The following is a 13,855-nucleotide window of genomic DNA, read 5'->3' as shown; positions in this document are numbered from 1 at the left end:
GGTTGTGTGGGGCAGAGGCGCACTGGGCCAGGGAATCCCGGGCGCCTAGAGCAGGACACCCAGCCCCTCCTTCGCCCTAAGAAACGGAGCCATGCTCAGCCAAGGAGGGAACATTTTATTCATGGCTGGAGTGAGCAGGTCGGCCCCTCCAGCCCTCCCTGCTTCCGGTCACTTCTTCTTCCCCACTTTCTCCCTCTTGATGTCCTTGGCCAGCTCCCCGATCAGCCGCCAGTACTCGCTGAACTTCAGCTCCTCATCGTGGTTCACGTCCAGGCTGCTCATCTTCTCATCCAGGGAGCCCACGTCCTGCGAGGAAGGGCAGGGGGAGAGATGGTCAGTGCCCGGCACCAGGGGGCAGCGCTTGCAGTGGAGCAAGGCCGGGGAGGGACGGAGCCCAGGGGGTCAGACCAGGGCTCAGCAGAGAGTCAGTGGGGAGGCATGGGGGGGCCAAGAGGGCTGGGAGCAGGGATCTCTTTCTACAGGCCCCTGGCAAGGGGAGGGAGGTGTTTCCAAATCTGGGCACAGCTGCCTGCCGTCCCCAGCCCCCAGCACTGAGTACCCCAGCAGCAGGGCAGAGCCCACTTCCTCTCCTGCCCACCAAGTGCCAATGGAGGCAGAGTGCGGGAGCCGGGGGCAGGCGGAGGCACTTGCAGGCTTATAGCAGGAGCAGGTTGTCCCATGGTTAAAGCAGCAGGACTGGTGCCAGGCGGCTTCTGGGCTCTGGGTTAGGTGGGGTCACTATGGTACCATGGTATCAATTAGACGGACAACAAGGAAGATAGATAGATAGATAGATAGATAGATAGATAGATAGATAGATAGACTAGATAGATGGGGTGTGGAAATAGAAAGATAGATAGATAGATAGATAGATAGATAGATAGAGGGGTGTGTGGGATAGATAGATAGATAGATAGATAGATAGATAGATAGAGTTGCACATGTGGTTGACTAGACTAGATAGATAGATAGAGGGCGTCGTGGGGGGATCAGATAGAAGATTTAGATTAGAAGGCGTGTGTGGGATTTAGATAGATAGATAGAGGGGTGTGGCGGGGATAGATAGATAAATAGATAGAGGGGGTGTGTGGGGATGGATAGATAGATAGATAGAGGGGGTGTGTGGGGATAGATAGATAGATAGATAGAGGGGGTGTGGGGGGATAGATAGACAGATAGATAGAGGGGGTGTGTGGGGATGGATAGATAGATAGATAGAGGGGGTGTGTGGGGATGGATAGATAGATAGATAGATAGAGGAAGTATGTAGGGATAGATAGATAAATAGATAGATAGATTGGATACTCTCACCCCGGTGCCTTATGAGACCCGGCTGAGAGACCAGCACATGCAGGAACCTTAATTAGTATTTTATTTATTAACCTCCCTGGAAAGCAGATGCAGCATCAGCACTGAGAGGAAAGAAATTAGAGGCCCCCCCCAAAAAATGCCCCCATCCTCCCGCCCTGAGCGCCACCCCTAGCGTAGCCGTTCCTGCCAGTAAACACCCTTCCGCCCCATCACACATGCCCCCATCACATGCCTCCTTCCCCCCACTTCACTCCCCACTGGCACCTTCATGAAGTTGGGCAGCTGCAGTGTGACTAGCTCCTTGAACTCCCCAGCCGTCAGCGTCCCCTTCTTGCCCTCCCGGGCCGCATAGGTGAAAAAGATGCTGATGATTTTCTCAATAGCCGTCTCCAGCTCGGTCAGCTCACACGCGGCCATGGTGCCAGGGAGAGCTGGGCTCCGCTGCCCAGGGGCGGGCGGGGCAGGTGGGGGCAGGGGCACCTTCAGCTCAGCCTGGCGCAGCTACTTGGAACGGTTAGTCTCTGTGGGAAAATGGGGCAGAGCGAGCCTGGCCTTAGGGCCAACCCCAGCGCAGAGAGAGAAGGAATGTACAGCGGGGAGGATAGATAGATAGATAGATAGATAGATAGATACATAGATAGATGGATGGATGCGGGACTGGCTAGCTCACAGTCCCGTTAGGAGGTTACCAAGACATTCCCTTCTCGCCCATGTCAGCTGGGACAGTGAGTCACTCAGATGGGACGGCTCTCTGGAACGTGTGCAATGCGTTTGGGGGGTCTCTGTCCAGTTCCGAGCGGGCAGGAGTTGCCGGGGCATAAGCAGCACTGCAGGCCGGCTCCCAGCCGTGCTGGACGCCCTGGCTGACCGGCACACACTCACCCAGCCTGGCTCAAAGCCGCATGTTTTCATCATCCCCAGCCAGAGCCAACTTGGCAGACAAAGGGCCCCAGTGTCCAGCCTGGGGCAACCCGACTGGGAGGTACCAACAGCCTCGCTGGCTGGGCACGGTGCCGGGGGCAGGCGATGGGGCATGGCATCTCCATCCTTGGGACTTAGGAAAGTGCCACCCCACTGCGCCCCCGTCCCCCGAGCGCTCTCCTGGCCAGCTCACCACCGCCTGGCACAGGATGGCTGCCATGAAGCCAGACGACAGCCCGAGCTGCTGGGGCCCGGGGGGAGGAGTTAGGGTGATTTGGAGGGCTCAGCTCCTGAACTCCCTCTGTCACCCCCCAGACCTTCCTCTCGTCTTGGAACCAGACACAGTTAAATAGCACACAGGCCCCAGGACCTGAAGCAGCCACACAAACACACCCAGTTCCAGGAACCTCTCCCCGGGCAACGCCCTGCCCAGGCTGGGGATGCAGAAGGGGGCGAATCCAGACCAGAGAGGGGAATCGCCACTTACCCCAGTTTGCTGCTTGGGAGGAAGCTGTAGACAGGGAGGGCTGCGTCCCCTAGCGATGGCTTTATACCCGGCCAGCGGGGAGGGGGAGCGGGCAGCCAGCCCTGGGGGGCAGAGCTCACGGCTCCAGTAGTTCAGCAGAGCGGTGTAGTGTTTCCCATTCCAGTCGGACAAACGCCGCCCACGTCCCAACCCGCCCCCCCTTCTGCAGTCAACATCCGAAGTTTAGAGCGAGTCACTGCCCACCCCAGCGAGCGAGCAGTGATATTGTCCAGGCCAGGCGGCATCTAGGAATCTAAATGCACAGCCCATGCCAGAGACAGAGAGCAGGACAGACAGACCAAGGCCTCTGGTGGAGCAGGGCTAAGCCAGCAGAGGCGAGGGAAACGGGAGGATGGGAGCGAGTTAACTCCAGGGACTCCTGGCAAACCCAGTGGAAGAGCTAACGCCAGGAAACTGTGCTTCACTTTGTGACGCAGCGGGATGTGCTTGGAGGGTGCAGCGAGGATAAAAGGCAACCAGTGTTTCCCTGTGACAAACCTCCTGCCCTGGGCAGCTGACTACCCCAGCATGAGCCCAGATGGCCGGAGCTCATGCAGACCATTCTCGCTTTTGCTTCTTTTTTTTGTTAATGACAGGACTGGCCTAAATCACTGGATTCAAATTTCCCTCAGTTCTTATCCTGGCTCCCTGCCACCTAGTCCCCCAAATCTCTGGGTAGTTCAAAAGATCCCAGCTCTGAGTCTGCATCTGCATCTCTCACATTTCACCTGCCTCCCAGGGCCGGAAGGTAAATAGTCAGTTTCACCCGGGCCTCACTCACTCACTTACACTCTCTGGTTCTTGCCAGGTGCCGCCAGGTCTCAGTGGCTGCAAACCCAACAGGGGACACAAAGTCAGACCCCCAAGCCTGACAGCGTTTTGATTGAACCGTTTTGTGACTCCATGAAATCACCTCCGTGATTATTAGGCTTTGAAAAATTCAATAGCCTGAGTTAATTTGGGGGTTCAAATTACCCAAGCACTTCCCTTTGTTGGTCAGTTATTTATGAGGCGCGTTGGCCTGAACACGTTCCCTTCCAGCTCAGGACTAACGCGCTCCCCTAACGTGGGCCTTTGGCCCTTCCAGACCCTGTGCCCAGCGGTGGAGGGAGCCCCAGCAGGAAACGGCCAGAGGACGGGTCTGATTGAACAACAGTGTCCTTCTTGTTGGCCTCCAAGTGCTCGGGGGGAAACGTCACGAAACCCTGAAATTCAAAACTGGCAGCCTGGCCAGTGCCCCAGACACCCAGCAAGAAGATGAGCTGCACTGAGCCACACCAGGGAGAATGACTGTGCACTAGACTGGGTGGGCCTTGCCCAGTGTTTAATATGTGCCAGAGCCGAGCCCTGGTACCTCTAGGCTTTGCAGTTCAGAGCCCCGGCACCGCTGGCCCTGGCAGTTCAGAGCCCTGGCACCTCCGGGCCCAGCAGTTCAGAGCCCCGGCAGCCCTGGACCCGGCAGTTCAGACCCCGGCACCTCTGGGCCTGGCAATTCAGAGTCCCGGCACCTCTGGGCCTGGCGGTTCAGAGTTTGCCAAAATTGACCCAAATTCACCCATTGTGTCGGTCACCCCGATTCTGCATTTTTAAGTGATTTTCACAAAAATTTTGCCCAGCTACAACCATAAGCACAAGCCACTACAGTGTGAGCTAAAGGATTGAGCACCCCCGGGTGGGGTCATCTGTGGGGAAGGCCTGAGACGCTTCTCTGCGGGGCATCTCTGCCCTGCACGGGTGAACCCCACATTCAGTGCAGTTGGGCAGTGCCTCGGAGCTTCCCACGCTGGGGAGATGGTTACCCAGCGGCCAGACCTCGACCCGAGGGAGCTGCTGGCTGTGGTGCCAGATGGGAATGCGGGGCCGGTTCATCGGCGAGTCCATCCCGTTTGAACTTCTCCGGACTGCCCTGACCCAGAGGCCTCGCCCCACCCAGCAACCAACTCCCTGAGTTAGAGGGGGTGGAGTCCCTGGCCACTAGCAAAATTCGCTGCTTCCTGGGGCCTCCGAATCCCCCAGGGCCCAGCCAGAGGGGAAAGGCCAGGAGGGTGCATCTGAAAGCAGGCTGGCAAAACCAGGCGCTAGGCTGTTTGCTGATCCTGTGGAGATACCACCCCCATAGCCCCTGGTCTGGGCAGGCCGTGAGGTCAGCGGGTGCTCTGGCTCCTGCCAGGTGGCCTGGGTCACTTCGGCTGGGATTTACTGGAGCAATGAGGAGTTTGAAGCCAGAGATCCCAAGGCCAGGCAGCTTTTTCGGAGCTCCCAGCTGCTGAGCAGCCAGCTCCAGCCATGGAGGGGAGGGCGAAAAGTGCCCATCCTGGTGGTGACAGCACGTCTCAGCTGGGAGGGGCCTAGGAGTGCCAGGCAAGGGGTGACCACAGGCCAGAAAGAGACATGGGGCAGCAGGCACGACAAGGACCCGGGGGTAGGGAGGGACTCAGCCCTCCAGAGATCGGGCTGCCACCCCCACGCAGTGGAACACGTCCCTTTGAAGGCAGTGCCCCAGGCTGGGTTGTGATGCCAGTTACCCCAGGGTAAAGTAGGAATCCTCCTGATTACGTCATTTGGAGCAGAATCCAGCCCTTGGGAGGAGGCGGCGTGGGACGGGGCACAGCTGGGGGCACAGTTCAGGGCGTGTGGGAGGAGAAGGGAGGCAGCCGGAGAGCTGCCGCTCTGCCTGAGATCGGCAGGGGTGGCACAGCCCACGGCGGCGGCTGGGGTATGTTAATGGGGGGGCTATTTGCTGGGCTCCAGCAGAGAGCCACAGCCTGGCCCAACAGGGGGAGGGGTGCTACCCCAAGTCAATCCAGACTCCAGCCATGGAAAATTTTCCAGCATTTGTCATCAAGAAATGGAGCAACCAGTCCCTCCTTGCTCTGCTGCACACACCCAAGAGCTCGCACCTTCCCACCCACCCATGCCTGACACTGGGGAAAGGCTCCCTGGTACCTTGCAACACAGCCCACGGCAGCCTGCAGGGGGTGCCACGCTGGTAGCAAGAGTTGGGGCGTGGTTCCCCCACTGCCCCGGGTGAGATCCACCACTGGGGTTGACCCGCGTCACTGCAGTGAAGCCAACAGCAACTGACAGGAGCTGGCGCTGTGCAGCGTGGATGTGAGATGCTCCCAGGTCCAAACGCTCCTCTCACTCGCTCCCGCATGGCACAGGGGGAAGGGCCAGTATTGCATGAAGGGCCACAGAGAATCGGGCCTCGTGATCCAGTCAGTCAGGCTTCCTAGCTTTCCTCCCAGTCCCCGCACCCCTGGCCATGGCTACTGTGAAATCCTGCCGTTCGCCAGCAAGGGGCTGTATGGTCAGGAAGAGGGGGGTCCATTTCTAGCTGTGCTGCAGCCCCCGGTATGGCACTGGGCTGGTCTCTGTTTCTTGGGGTGTCAGGTCCCCGCCTCTAAAACAGGGACCATAAACCAGCCTTTGCCTGCTTAGCTACTTCAGGGCAGGGCCAGTCTCCAGCTCTCTGTACGTGCAGCACCCAGGACAGCTGGGAGCTCCGGTGCCAGTGGCAGTGGTTGAAATCCTGAACCTTGCTCTGATCCAGCGCTCCTCGGCGGGGCTCGGGCCTCGCTTTCTCACTGAGCCGAACACGCTCAGCTTCTCCATGAGGCTGGTAAACCCAGACGCGCACACGCCTAGTTCTGTGTCCAACACAGAAACCTCACACGTGCACACAACACACACACATTGGCTCATCTGGATGCTGGACCAGCAGTCTAGTTTGGCCAGTTCGTCCCCATTCCAAGCATCCAGTGCCATTGGCACTGGATACAAGACGAAGGATGATCAGCCCCAGGAGAGCTGGCGGTTGCTGACGAAACCCCTGGCAGTGAGTCAGCGTCCCAGGGGACTGGGCCGGGTTTTCAGATGAGTGACACCCTGATTCCAGGGCTCACCCCCATGAGCAATGCCATCACACTGCTGGAATGGATGGACAGCACCCCAGGGACCTGACCTGGGGAAAGCTGTGAGCTGTCAGGGTGGGAAGTGACACCATCCAGAAAGCATGCAGCCTAACACCAGGTTAATCTTCAGCCCGGGGGATCGAGACTGAACCTCCGGGACATTAGAAGATCCAGAGTTTCCCCTCTCCCCAGGGAATCCCCAGGGCAGGGCCAGGAGAGCTGGGTCATATGCTGTTTCTGAGCTTGGCACACATTCCCTTTGGCTATGGGGATGGATGGCTTGTCTAGGGGAGCTCCTGGCTTGGGCCTGGGGAGAGCGATGGGCCATGAGGAGTAGCTGTGCTTTGAGACACCAGCCGTCCCCTACCCTGCACCAGCCGCCCTGCCAGCCCCTGCATGACACAGTTAATGTCTCAACGTTCTTTCCTGTCTCCCCTCATTTGGCAACGGACGCCTGGGCCCAATGCTCAGGGATGCCATTCGTCCACCAGGCCAGGAAATTGCTGGGGGATATAAGCCACCTTTAGAATATGCTGTGTCCTGTCATGAAAACGTGCAATCAGCCGTGCTGGGTCAGACCAGTGGCCATCTAGCCCAGAGTCCTGTCTCTGACGGGCCAGTGCCAGGTGCTTCACAGGGAATGAACAGAACAGGTCATTCTCGAGTGATCCATCCCCTGTCGTCCAGTCCCAGCTTCTGGCAGTCAGAGGTTTGGGGACACCCAGAGCAAGGGGTTGTACCCCGACCATCTTGGCTAACAGCTGTTGATAGATCTGTCCTCCATGAACTTCTCTCATTCTTTTGGCCTTCACAACATCCCCTGGCAATGAGTTCCACAGGTTGACTGGGCATCTATACAGCCACAATTGCACGAGCCCAGCGAGCCAGGGTCAGGGGCTGGCTGTCGCGGGCTGAGTAGCTGCCCCCCCACCCCGAAAGCCCTTTGCCTGCATGACTTGAGAGCACACTGTAGGGGGCGCTCTCCCTAGGACCCCACCCAGGACTTCATCCTGTGCTTTTCCAATCCAATGGGGCTGCCGGCACAGCCTTCTCCCCCCAGCCCCGTCCAGCCCGTCTTCATCTCCCTCCCATGGAGCATTCCTCTCTGACCTCTGGGCAGCGATGGGAGGAAGCACCCAGGCAGAGGCTGTGAGCACAAGGCAGGGCCTGCCTCCTACCAGTGCTTGGGGGGTAGTGGGGATTCCCAAGAGCGGGGTCTCGGTGCCAGGTGAAGGGAGTTTGGTGTTACTTACTCTGGGGCAGGCAAGTCGGACACCGGATGGGGAGGACACTAGGGGGAGCAAACTGGACCAGGCTGTCCCACTACCAAGGCTGGTTTCTTATAGGACGGGGGTCCAGGGGAGGACTCAGAGCAGGGGCCCCAAGGCTAGGGTGACCAGATGTCCCAATTTTATAGGGACAGTCCCAATTTTGGGGTCTTTTTCTTATATAGGCTCCTATTACCCCCCAGCCCCTGTCCTGATTTTTCACACTTGCTGTCGGGTCGCCCTACCTGGGGCAGGAGAAGGGTGCTGAGGTTACAGAGAGGTAGAGATCCTGGGCCTGAAGCAGCAGCACAATACCAGCCCAGCAGCCGGAGGGACGGGTATAGACCAAGCAGCTTTGGCAGGAACTTGGCCACCAGCAGGTGGGCGTCCAGTGGGATGAGACACCTACCGGGTCATCTCCGCTCATACTCCAGTGGACAAGCGCTCACAGCATCGGGCCTGTCAGCAGCTTGACACGGCCACAGAGACTGGGCCAGGGGGTCCTGCTGAGGCCTGCGGGGAGCTCCTTTTGCCATTGGCTGTGGGCAGGCACCCAGCACAGCTGTCGGATGCCCAGGAGGAGAGGCAGTGTGGTTAATGGATTGCACACAGGGGTGGGCATCACGGATTCCTGGGTTCTGTGGCCACCTCGCAGTTTGGCCCTGGGGGAAGCACTTCTGTGCCTCGGTTTCCCTAGCTAGACATGGGGCTGAGTTCTAAGGCTGTCAGGAGGGCTAGCGAGGGGATGTTTGCAGAGGGATTTGGGCAGGAAAGGAGCTAAGTAAATCACATGATTATTCCCTCCCATCTGCCCTGGAGTCACACACGGAGACGCAACCCCTGCCCAGTGTTTGGGAGCTGTGGCTCGTGGGGTTAAATAAAGCAGCTTTGTATCGTTTTGCTTCCCTCAGCCATGAATCCAGGGTCTGTTAGAGCCCAGCAGGGCTCTGGGGAAAGGACTGGGCTGGGTTTTCTAAATACACAAACAAGCTGTTTATTTTCCAGCAGGTCGAATGTGAACTCAAGTTCCCTGGCCAAAGCCACGAAGAATTCAGTCTCTCATGACCCTCTGCAGCCTGGGGGAATGATTCTGCCAGCCTGGGGTACTGTCGGTTCTGGGTCAGTTTCTCCAAACCTCCCGAGTTTAAAACCAGAGCAAGTGAAATCGGCCAAGCCCAGTGCTGTGTGACTGCTAAACAGCTGCTGCATTCCACCCCAGAGAGGGCTGCACGGCAGTGGTGGGGCTGTGTGCTGCAAAGCACTTTCAGCTCCTTTCTGGATGAAAGGAGTCTAATAAGGATCACAGTATTTTCCTTCTCTCCCCGGCCCGTTCCCCAGCATCTCTGCTGCCCAGCAGGCTCCCGGCATTGGCTGAGCGCTTCTGGAGCAGTTTAGCTTATTTAGGCTGAAAGAAAACAAGCAGGAGACAAATAAACCCAGCGCAAAGGCACAGTGTGTTCCCAGCACTGCCCTCCCCCTCCGAACCCAGCCCAGCCAGACAGCTCCTCAGCCAGGGCACTCAGACAAAGCTAGGCTGGTGTGCACCAGGGGAGGATCGGTCCCAGTGTCGCCCAAGGACTGTGCATTCAGGCCTCTGACACAGTCCTTCAGCACGAGTGTCGTGTCCTGGGGCCCCGGCCTCCAGCACCTACACCTTGACTTGTCATTTCCACCAGCAGGTGTAAAACACTCCTCAGCTGAGCTGCGTTTTACAGCCACTTTGCACAGGCAGGAATGATTGTGCAAGGTGTGAGGGGCAACAGTGAATCGGGCCCTTGGCACCAGGTCGCTGGCTGGATTGGCCATCCCTGCTAGCCCTGAAATCAACGACCCATGTGTCAGTTTCTCCTCTCCAAACTCCCAGAGCAGCAAAACCACTCTGTGGGTCAGGGGGTGCAGCCACCCCACTAGGATCCTGCTGCGTAACAGCGGCGGCTGCTCCCCACGCTGATCGGGGAACAAGCCAAGCTCTCCAAGCCCAGGCATTGGCAACAAGAGGAACTGGTTTATCTGGGTCAGTGCATAGCAAGGCAGAGGCTAAAACCTGTTCCGAGATACCGTAACCTGCTTGGCACGTCAGCTCCCCCGGGAGCTCACACTGATAATTGCTTCTCCCAGGGATCTGCCAGTGTGGACATGTCGGGGATGGAGTTTCTACAGCAGTTTTGCCAGGCCGATGTGCCAGGGCGCTGCACCCTTGGGAGGCGCTTTAGACGACAGCTCCTGATGGGCGGGATCCCCGTGGGAGAGGCCAGGAAGCCAGGGAACCCAGCACAAGGGAGTGTTTGTTCAAGGTTAGATTCTGAGCTCAGTTTTCCTGGTGCAGAGCCAGAGACATTTCATTGGAACTCAGTGCGGTGAGTCAGGATTTACGCCCAGATCAGAATCCGGCCTGGAAGGTTGAACATTTTAGGCAGAGATTTTTCAAATGCGCCTAAGGGGTTTTGGGGCTAAAATGCTTGGGAATCAGGAGTCATCCAAGAGCCTTGGGCAGCCCTGCTCCCCGCTCAGCTCCGTGCTTTCAGGGCCGCGCCAGAGAGGGAGGATGATCTAACAGTTCGGGAACTGTCATCAGACTTGTGCTAAAACCAGGGCTCAAGTCCCTGCTGTGCCACTGAATTCCTGCGTGACCTTGGTCCACTCACTTAAGCTCAGCTCCACCCTCTATAGAACAGGGACTTTAGCACTCCCTGCCTCAGAGGGGTTGTGAGGGCACATGCCTTAAATACTGTGAGGTGCTCTGATGCCACAGTGAGGGGCGCCAGCCAAGTACCTAAGAAAGTATTTATCTTAGTCTGGTAAAAATTATGGTGTGGTTCTAGGCACTGATCCAAAACCCAATGCAGATAAGGGAGTGGGGCAGGGCACTGGGGGATTTTGGTGGGCATCAGATCTGGCCCATTGTGTCGCTGCAGTTAAGCCCATTTCTGTGTGTGTGTTGTGATAGGGTCCCCCTTGCCAGGCACTGACCTGTCTGCACACAGGGAACTTCAACTCTCCGGTGCTAGGGCATAGGTCCTCTGCCATTCTTCCCCAACTCCATCCAGCCGCTAAAGGCCAGGACCGCTGTGAACTTGCTGTGTCAGAGATAGGTGTGGGGTGAGCCCAGGACTTGGAAGCAAGAAGCTCCTAAATTCTAATCCTCACATGAAAATCCTCCATGGCCAAGGGCAAGTCATTTGACAAGCTAGTGCCTCGGTTTCCCCATCTGTAAAATAATAATAACAGGATAGAACTTTAATTAGTTGCCATCTGGAAGATCAAACCATCGTGTTAAAATAATCCTCTACCCCATCAGGTCAAAGGGTTTAGACAAACATTCTTCAGTATTATCACCTTTCACAGGGGGGACAGGCACAGAGAATGTCTCTGCTTTACTGCTCTAAGCCGAACCTTCCAGCCGTTCCAGCTTGGCACGGGTAACAGCCTTTGTAGGGTAATGCCTGAGTGTCCACCCCCAGCACCCGGCTGGCCGCCAGACACCCGGCATGCCGAGGTTCAGAGATTCCAGTCTCCGGCGCCAGATGGGCCCTGCCAGGGTATTTCCTCCTGCGCTTCCCGGCCTAGCGAAGACACCAACGCCCCTTATCTGGTTCCCTTACTGGGGCCTGATTCTCAGTGGCATTAGTCCCACAAGCCAGAAACCCGGGCAGTCTGGGCCTGAGAAGCGAGCAGGACTGGGGACATTGGGGTGCTGGGCAGGGCCTGAGAGGGGCTGCCCCTGGAACTCCCAGTCCTGGGCTGCCTCCAGCCCCGCACCATGCATTGCAGACGGGCGCCAGCCAGGGAGCGGGATGCTGAGCCAGAGTCTTCTTTCGAGAAACGGAAGGGCTCGGGCTCAAAGGGGGCTGGCGGGGGAAGAGCCTGCCAGCCAGGCAGAGAAAGCAGCTATTGGTGCAGGCTGAGCCAGCCCCCCTGCTCCCAGCTCTGTCCAGCTGCCAGTTCCCCTTCTTAGGACATGGGCTGGGAGGCGAGGGCGGTGGGAAGGAAACGGGGGCCCCCGGCAGTCAGGCTTAGCGCTCGCAGCAGGCAGGGGCACTCCGGCAGCAGCCTGCTCCCACCCACCAGTAAGTGCCAAACTACGGCTCTCAGGAAGATGGGCTGGGGGAACACTCAGGCTCGTGGGCTTTGGGGAAGGAAGGGCTCTCGCTCGCCATGGGGTGACTGGGGCCAGTGGACTTGGGGGCAGGGGAGCACAGGGGTGGGCTCAGCTAATTGACAGGAACTGGGGGAGGCAGGCTGACCAGGTGTTAGCTGGTGGAGCTGGAGGGGGGATAGGGTGCTGCCCATGAGCCAGGGACCCATGGAGCAGGTGTGGGGCAGGGCCCATGGACCGGTCGGGCTTGCTCCTGCTCCCATGTGAGGCGAAGCCCTCACTGGCACCAATGGGAGCAGGACTGCAGCCTCATTTGGGGGGGGGGGGAGGGAGCGGGTGTGTGGCGGGGCCAAGTCTGAGTTGGGGGGCAGTGGTAGCAGGAGGGCGCATTCGCGAATGGGGCTGAGAGGAGGGTCGAGGGGCTGTGCTTGCAGCATGGGGAGAAAGAGGGATCCCCCCACTTTTGCTCCCCTCGAGCCCCAGAGCGTTGGGTTGGGAGAGTGAACGGCCCCTGGAGTACGACCCCTGGCACCTGCCCACCCTGGCCCCTGGGGTAAGGCTCCTGGCTGCTGCTGCCCACCCTCCCTGGCCCTGCCCTGGGGTATGACTGGCCCCAGCCCCTAGTGTACCCTCTGGTTGCCATAGCCAGCACCCCCTCCCCCCTGCATTGAGGGGCCCTCGTCTCTAGAGGGAGGCATTCCCAGGGGCAGTTCCCACCCCGCTCCGCTCCCTCTCCTTTGCCCGGGGCCAGTCTCCAAAGGGTCTGAGACTGAGCTAGGGTTTTGCTGAGTTAATTCAAGCCACAGACTCAGGAGATGCCCCCCATGTCCCCTGCTCCCGCAGCTCAGATAGCTGCAGCCCCTTCCCTCCCACCCAGAAGGGGTGGTGTCCCCCCCCAGCAGCCGCCCCACCCCTGCTCACACAGGGAGCTGCACCAGCCAAGGGGGCGAATGGAAAAGCAGCCAGTGAATGAGCTCTGTGTTGGGCTGCAAACAGCTTCCCAGCCCAAAGGGGAGGCCAGGCCAGGTTGCCCTGGCCAGGGGACTTCCCAGCCCAGATGTGTGGGGAATGAGAGGCTCCGTCCTGCCTGGCGCTGAGGGGGGATCGGCTCTGTACTTTCCCCCTATGGTACAGGACACCTAGATGGGGGTCAGCGCCCCAGCTGGACCCCAGCCACAGGCCCAGGGACTGGGGTCAATCCTGCAATGCAACTCCCAGCCCAGGGACTTGTCTTTAAAGCCCTTTGGGGAAGATGTGTGGCCCAGTGAAATGCCAGCTGGCCGCCCCCACCCCGTGTGGCCATACCATGCCCCAAACAGGGCGGGAGTTGGGGTGTCTCCGAGGGCTGTCAGTCCAGATTGGGCCTGGAGGAGGGGGAACAGCAGGAGGAGAGAGAGGCAGCAGCAATATCCTGCTTCCAGAAACCTGCTTTAGGTTTCACGGTGCTGCTACCCATCCCCATGGTGCCTGAGCTGGGGTGGGAGCTATAGGTGGGAGGCTGCTGGGGACGAGGACATACATGGCGGGGGCAGGTTATCGCTTTTTAAAAAGGTGCAACTAAATATTGTCCCCATTTGGGCTGCGCCACCTCGTGCTTTGCTCGTCTGCTTCAACTCGAAGCTTTGTGAGGCAGGTGTGTCACGGAGTCCCCAGGCGATGCTCTGGAACAGCTCCCCACAAAGCCAGGCAGGACTTTGGGGAGCCTCCTCTCCCTTGGAGCAGACTTGTTCAGGGCAAGAAGCTCACACGGCTTCACCTCCTGGGTCTCTCCTTGGAGCATTCAGCATCCTCTGCCCCTCCGTGTGCTTCCCACAGCGAG

General features: G+C 58.6%; 3 protein-coding genes across 3 annotated transcripts in view; 1 reads left to right on the top strand and 2 right to left on the bottom strand.

The window, feature by feature from the left end:
- ILF2 (interleukin enhancer binding factor 2) overlaps window positions 1-13,855 on the bottom strand; it is a 270,325-nt gene that overhangs the window by 189,798 nt on the left and 66,672 nt on the right. The gene's annotated exons all lie outside the window — the stretch shown is intronic.
- On the bottom strand, window positions 89-2,918 carry S100A13 (S100 calcium binding protein A13). Its single transcript, XM_032793630.2, has 3 exons — window positions 2,720-2,918; window positions 1,576-1,832; window positions 89-306 (listed from the first exon to the last, which is right to left on the bottom strand). Exons 2-3 carry the CDS (start codon window positions 1,726-1,728, stop codon window positions 169-171), a joined length of 291 nt encoding a protein of 96 aa, XP_032649521.1. The 5' UTR covers window positions 1,729-1,832; window positions 2,720-2,918; the 3' UTR covers window positions 89-168.
- The window catches only part of S100A1 (S100 calcium binding protein A1), a 10,537-nt gene continuing 8,594 nt past the window's right edge, over window positions 11,913-13,855 (top strand). Inside the window, exon 1 of the mRNA XM_032793631.2 lies at window positions 11,913-12,007. The gene's annotated coding sequence lies outside the window, so the exon portion shown is untranslated. The remainder of the gene's footprint in view (window positions 12,008-13,855) is intronic.

This window comes from Chelonoidis abingdonii, chromosome 11 (assembly GCF_003597395.2).
Source record: "Chelonoidis abingdonii isolate Lonesome George chromosome 11, CheloAbing_2.0, whole genome shotgun sequence".
Classification (NCBI taxonomy): domain Eukaryota; kingdom Metazoa; phylum Chordata; order Testudines; family Testudinidae; genus Chelonoidis; species Chelonoidis abingdonii.
Note: the sequence above shows the minus strand (reverse complement) of the source record. Positions and strands in the feature narration are given on the sequence as shown.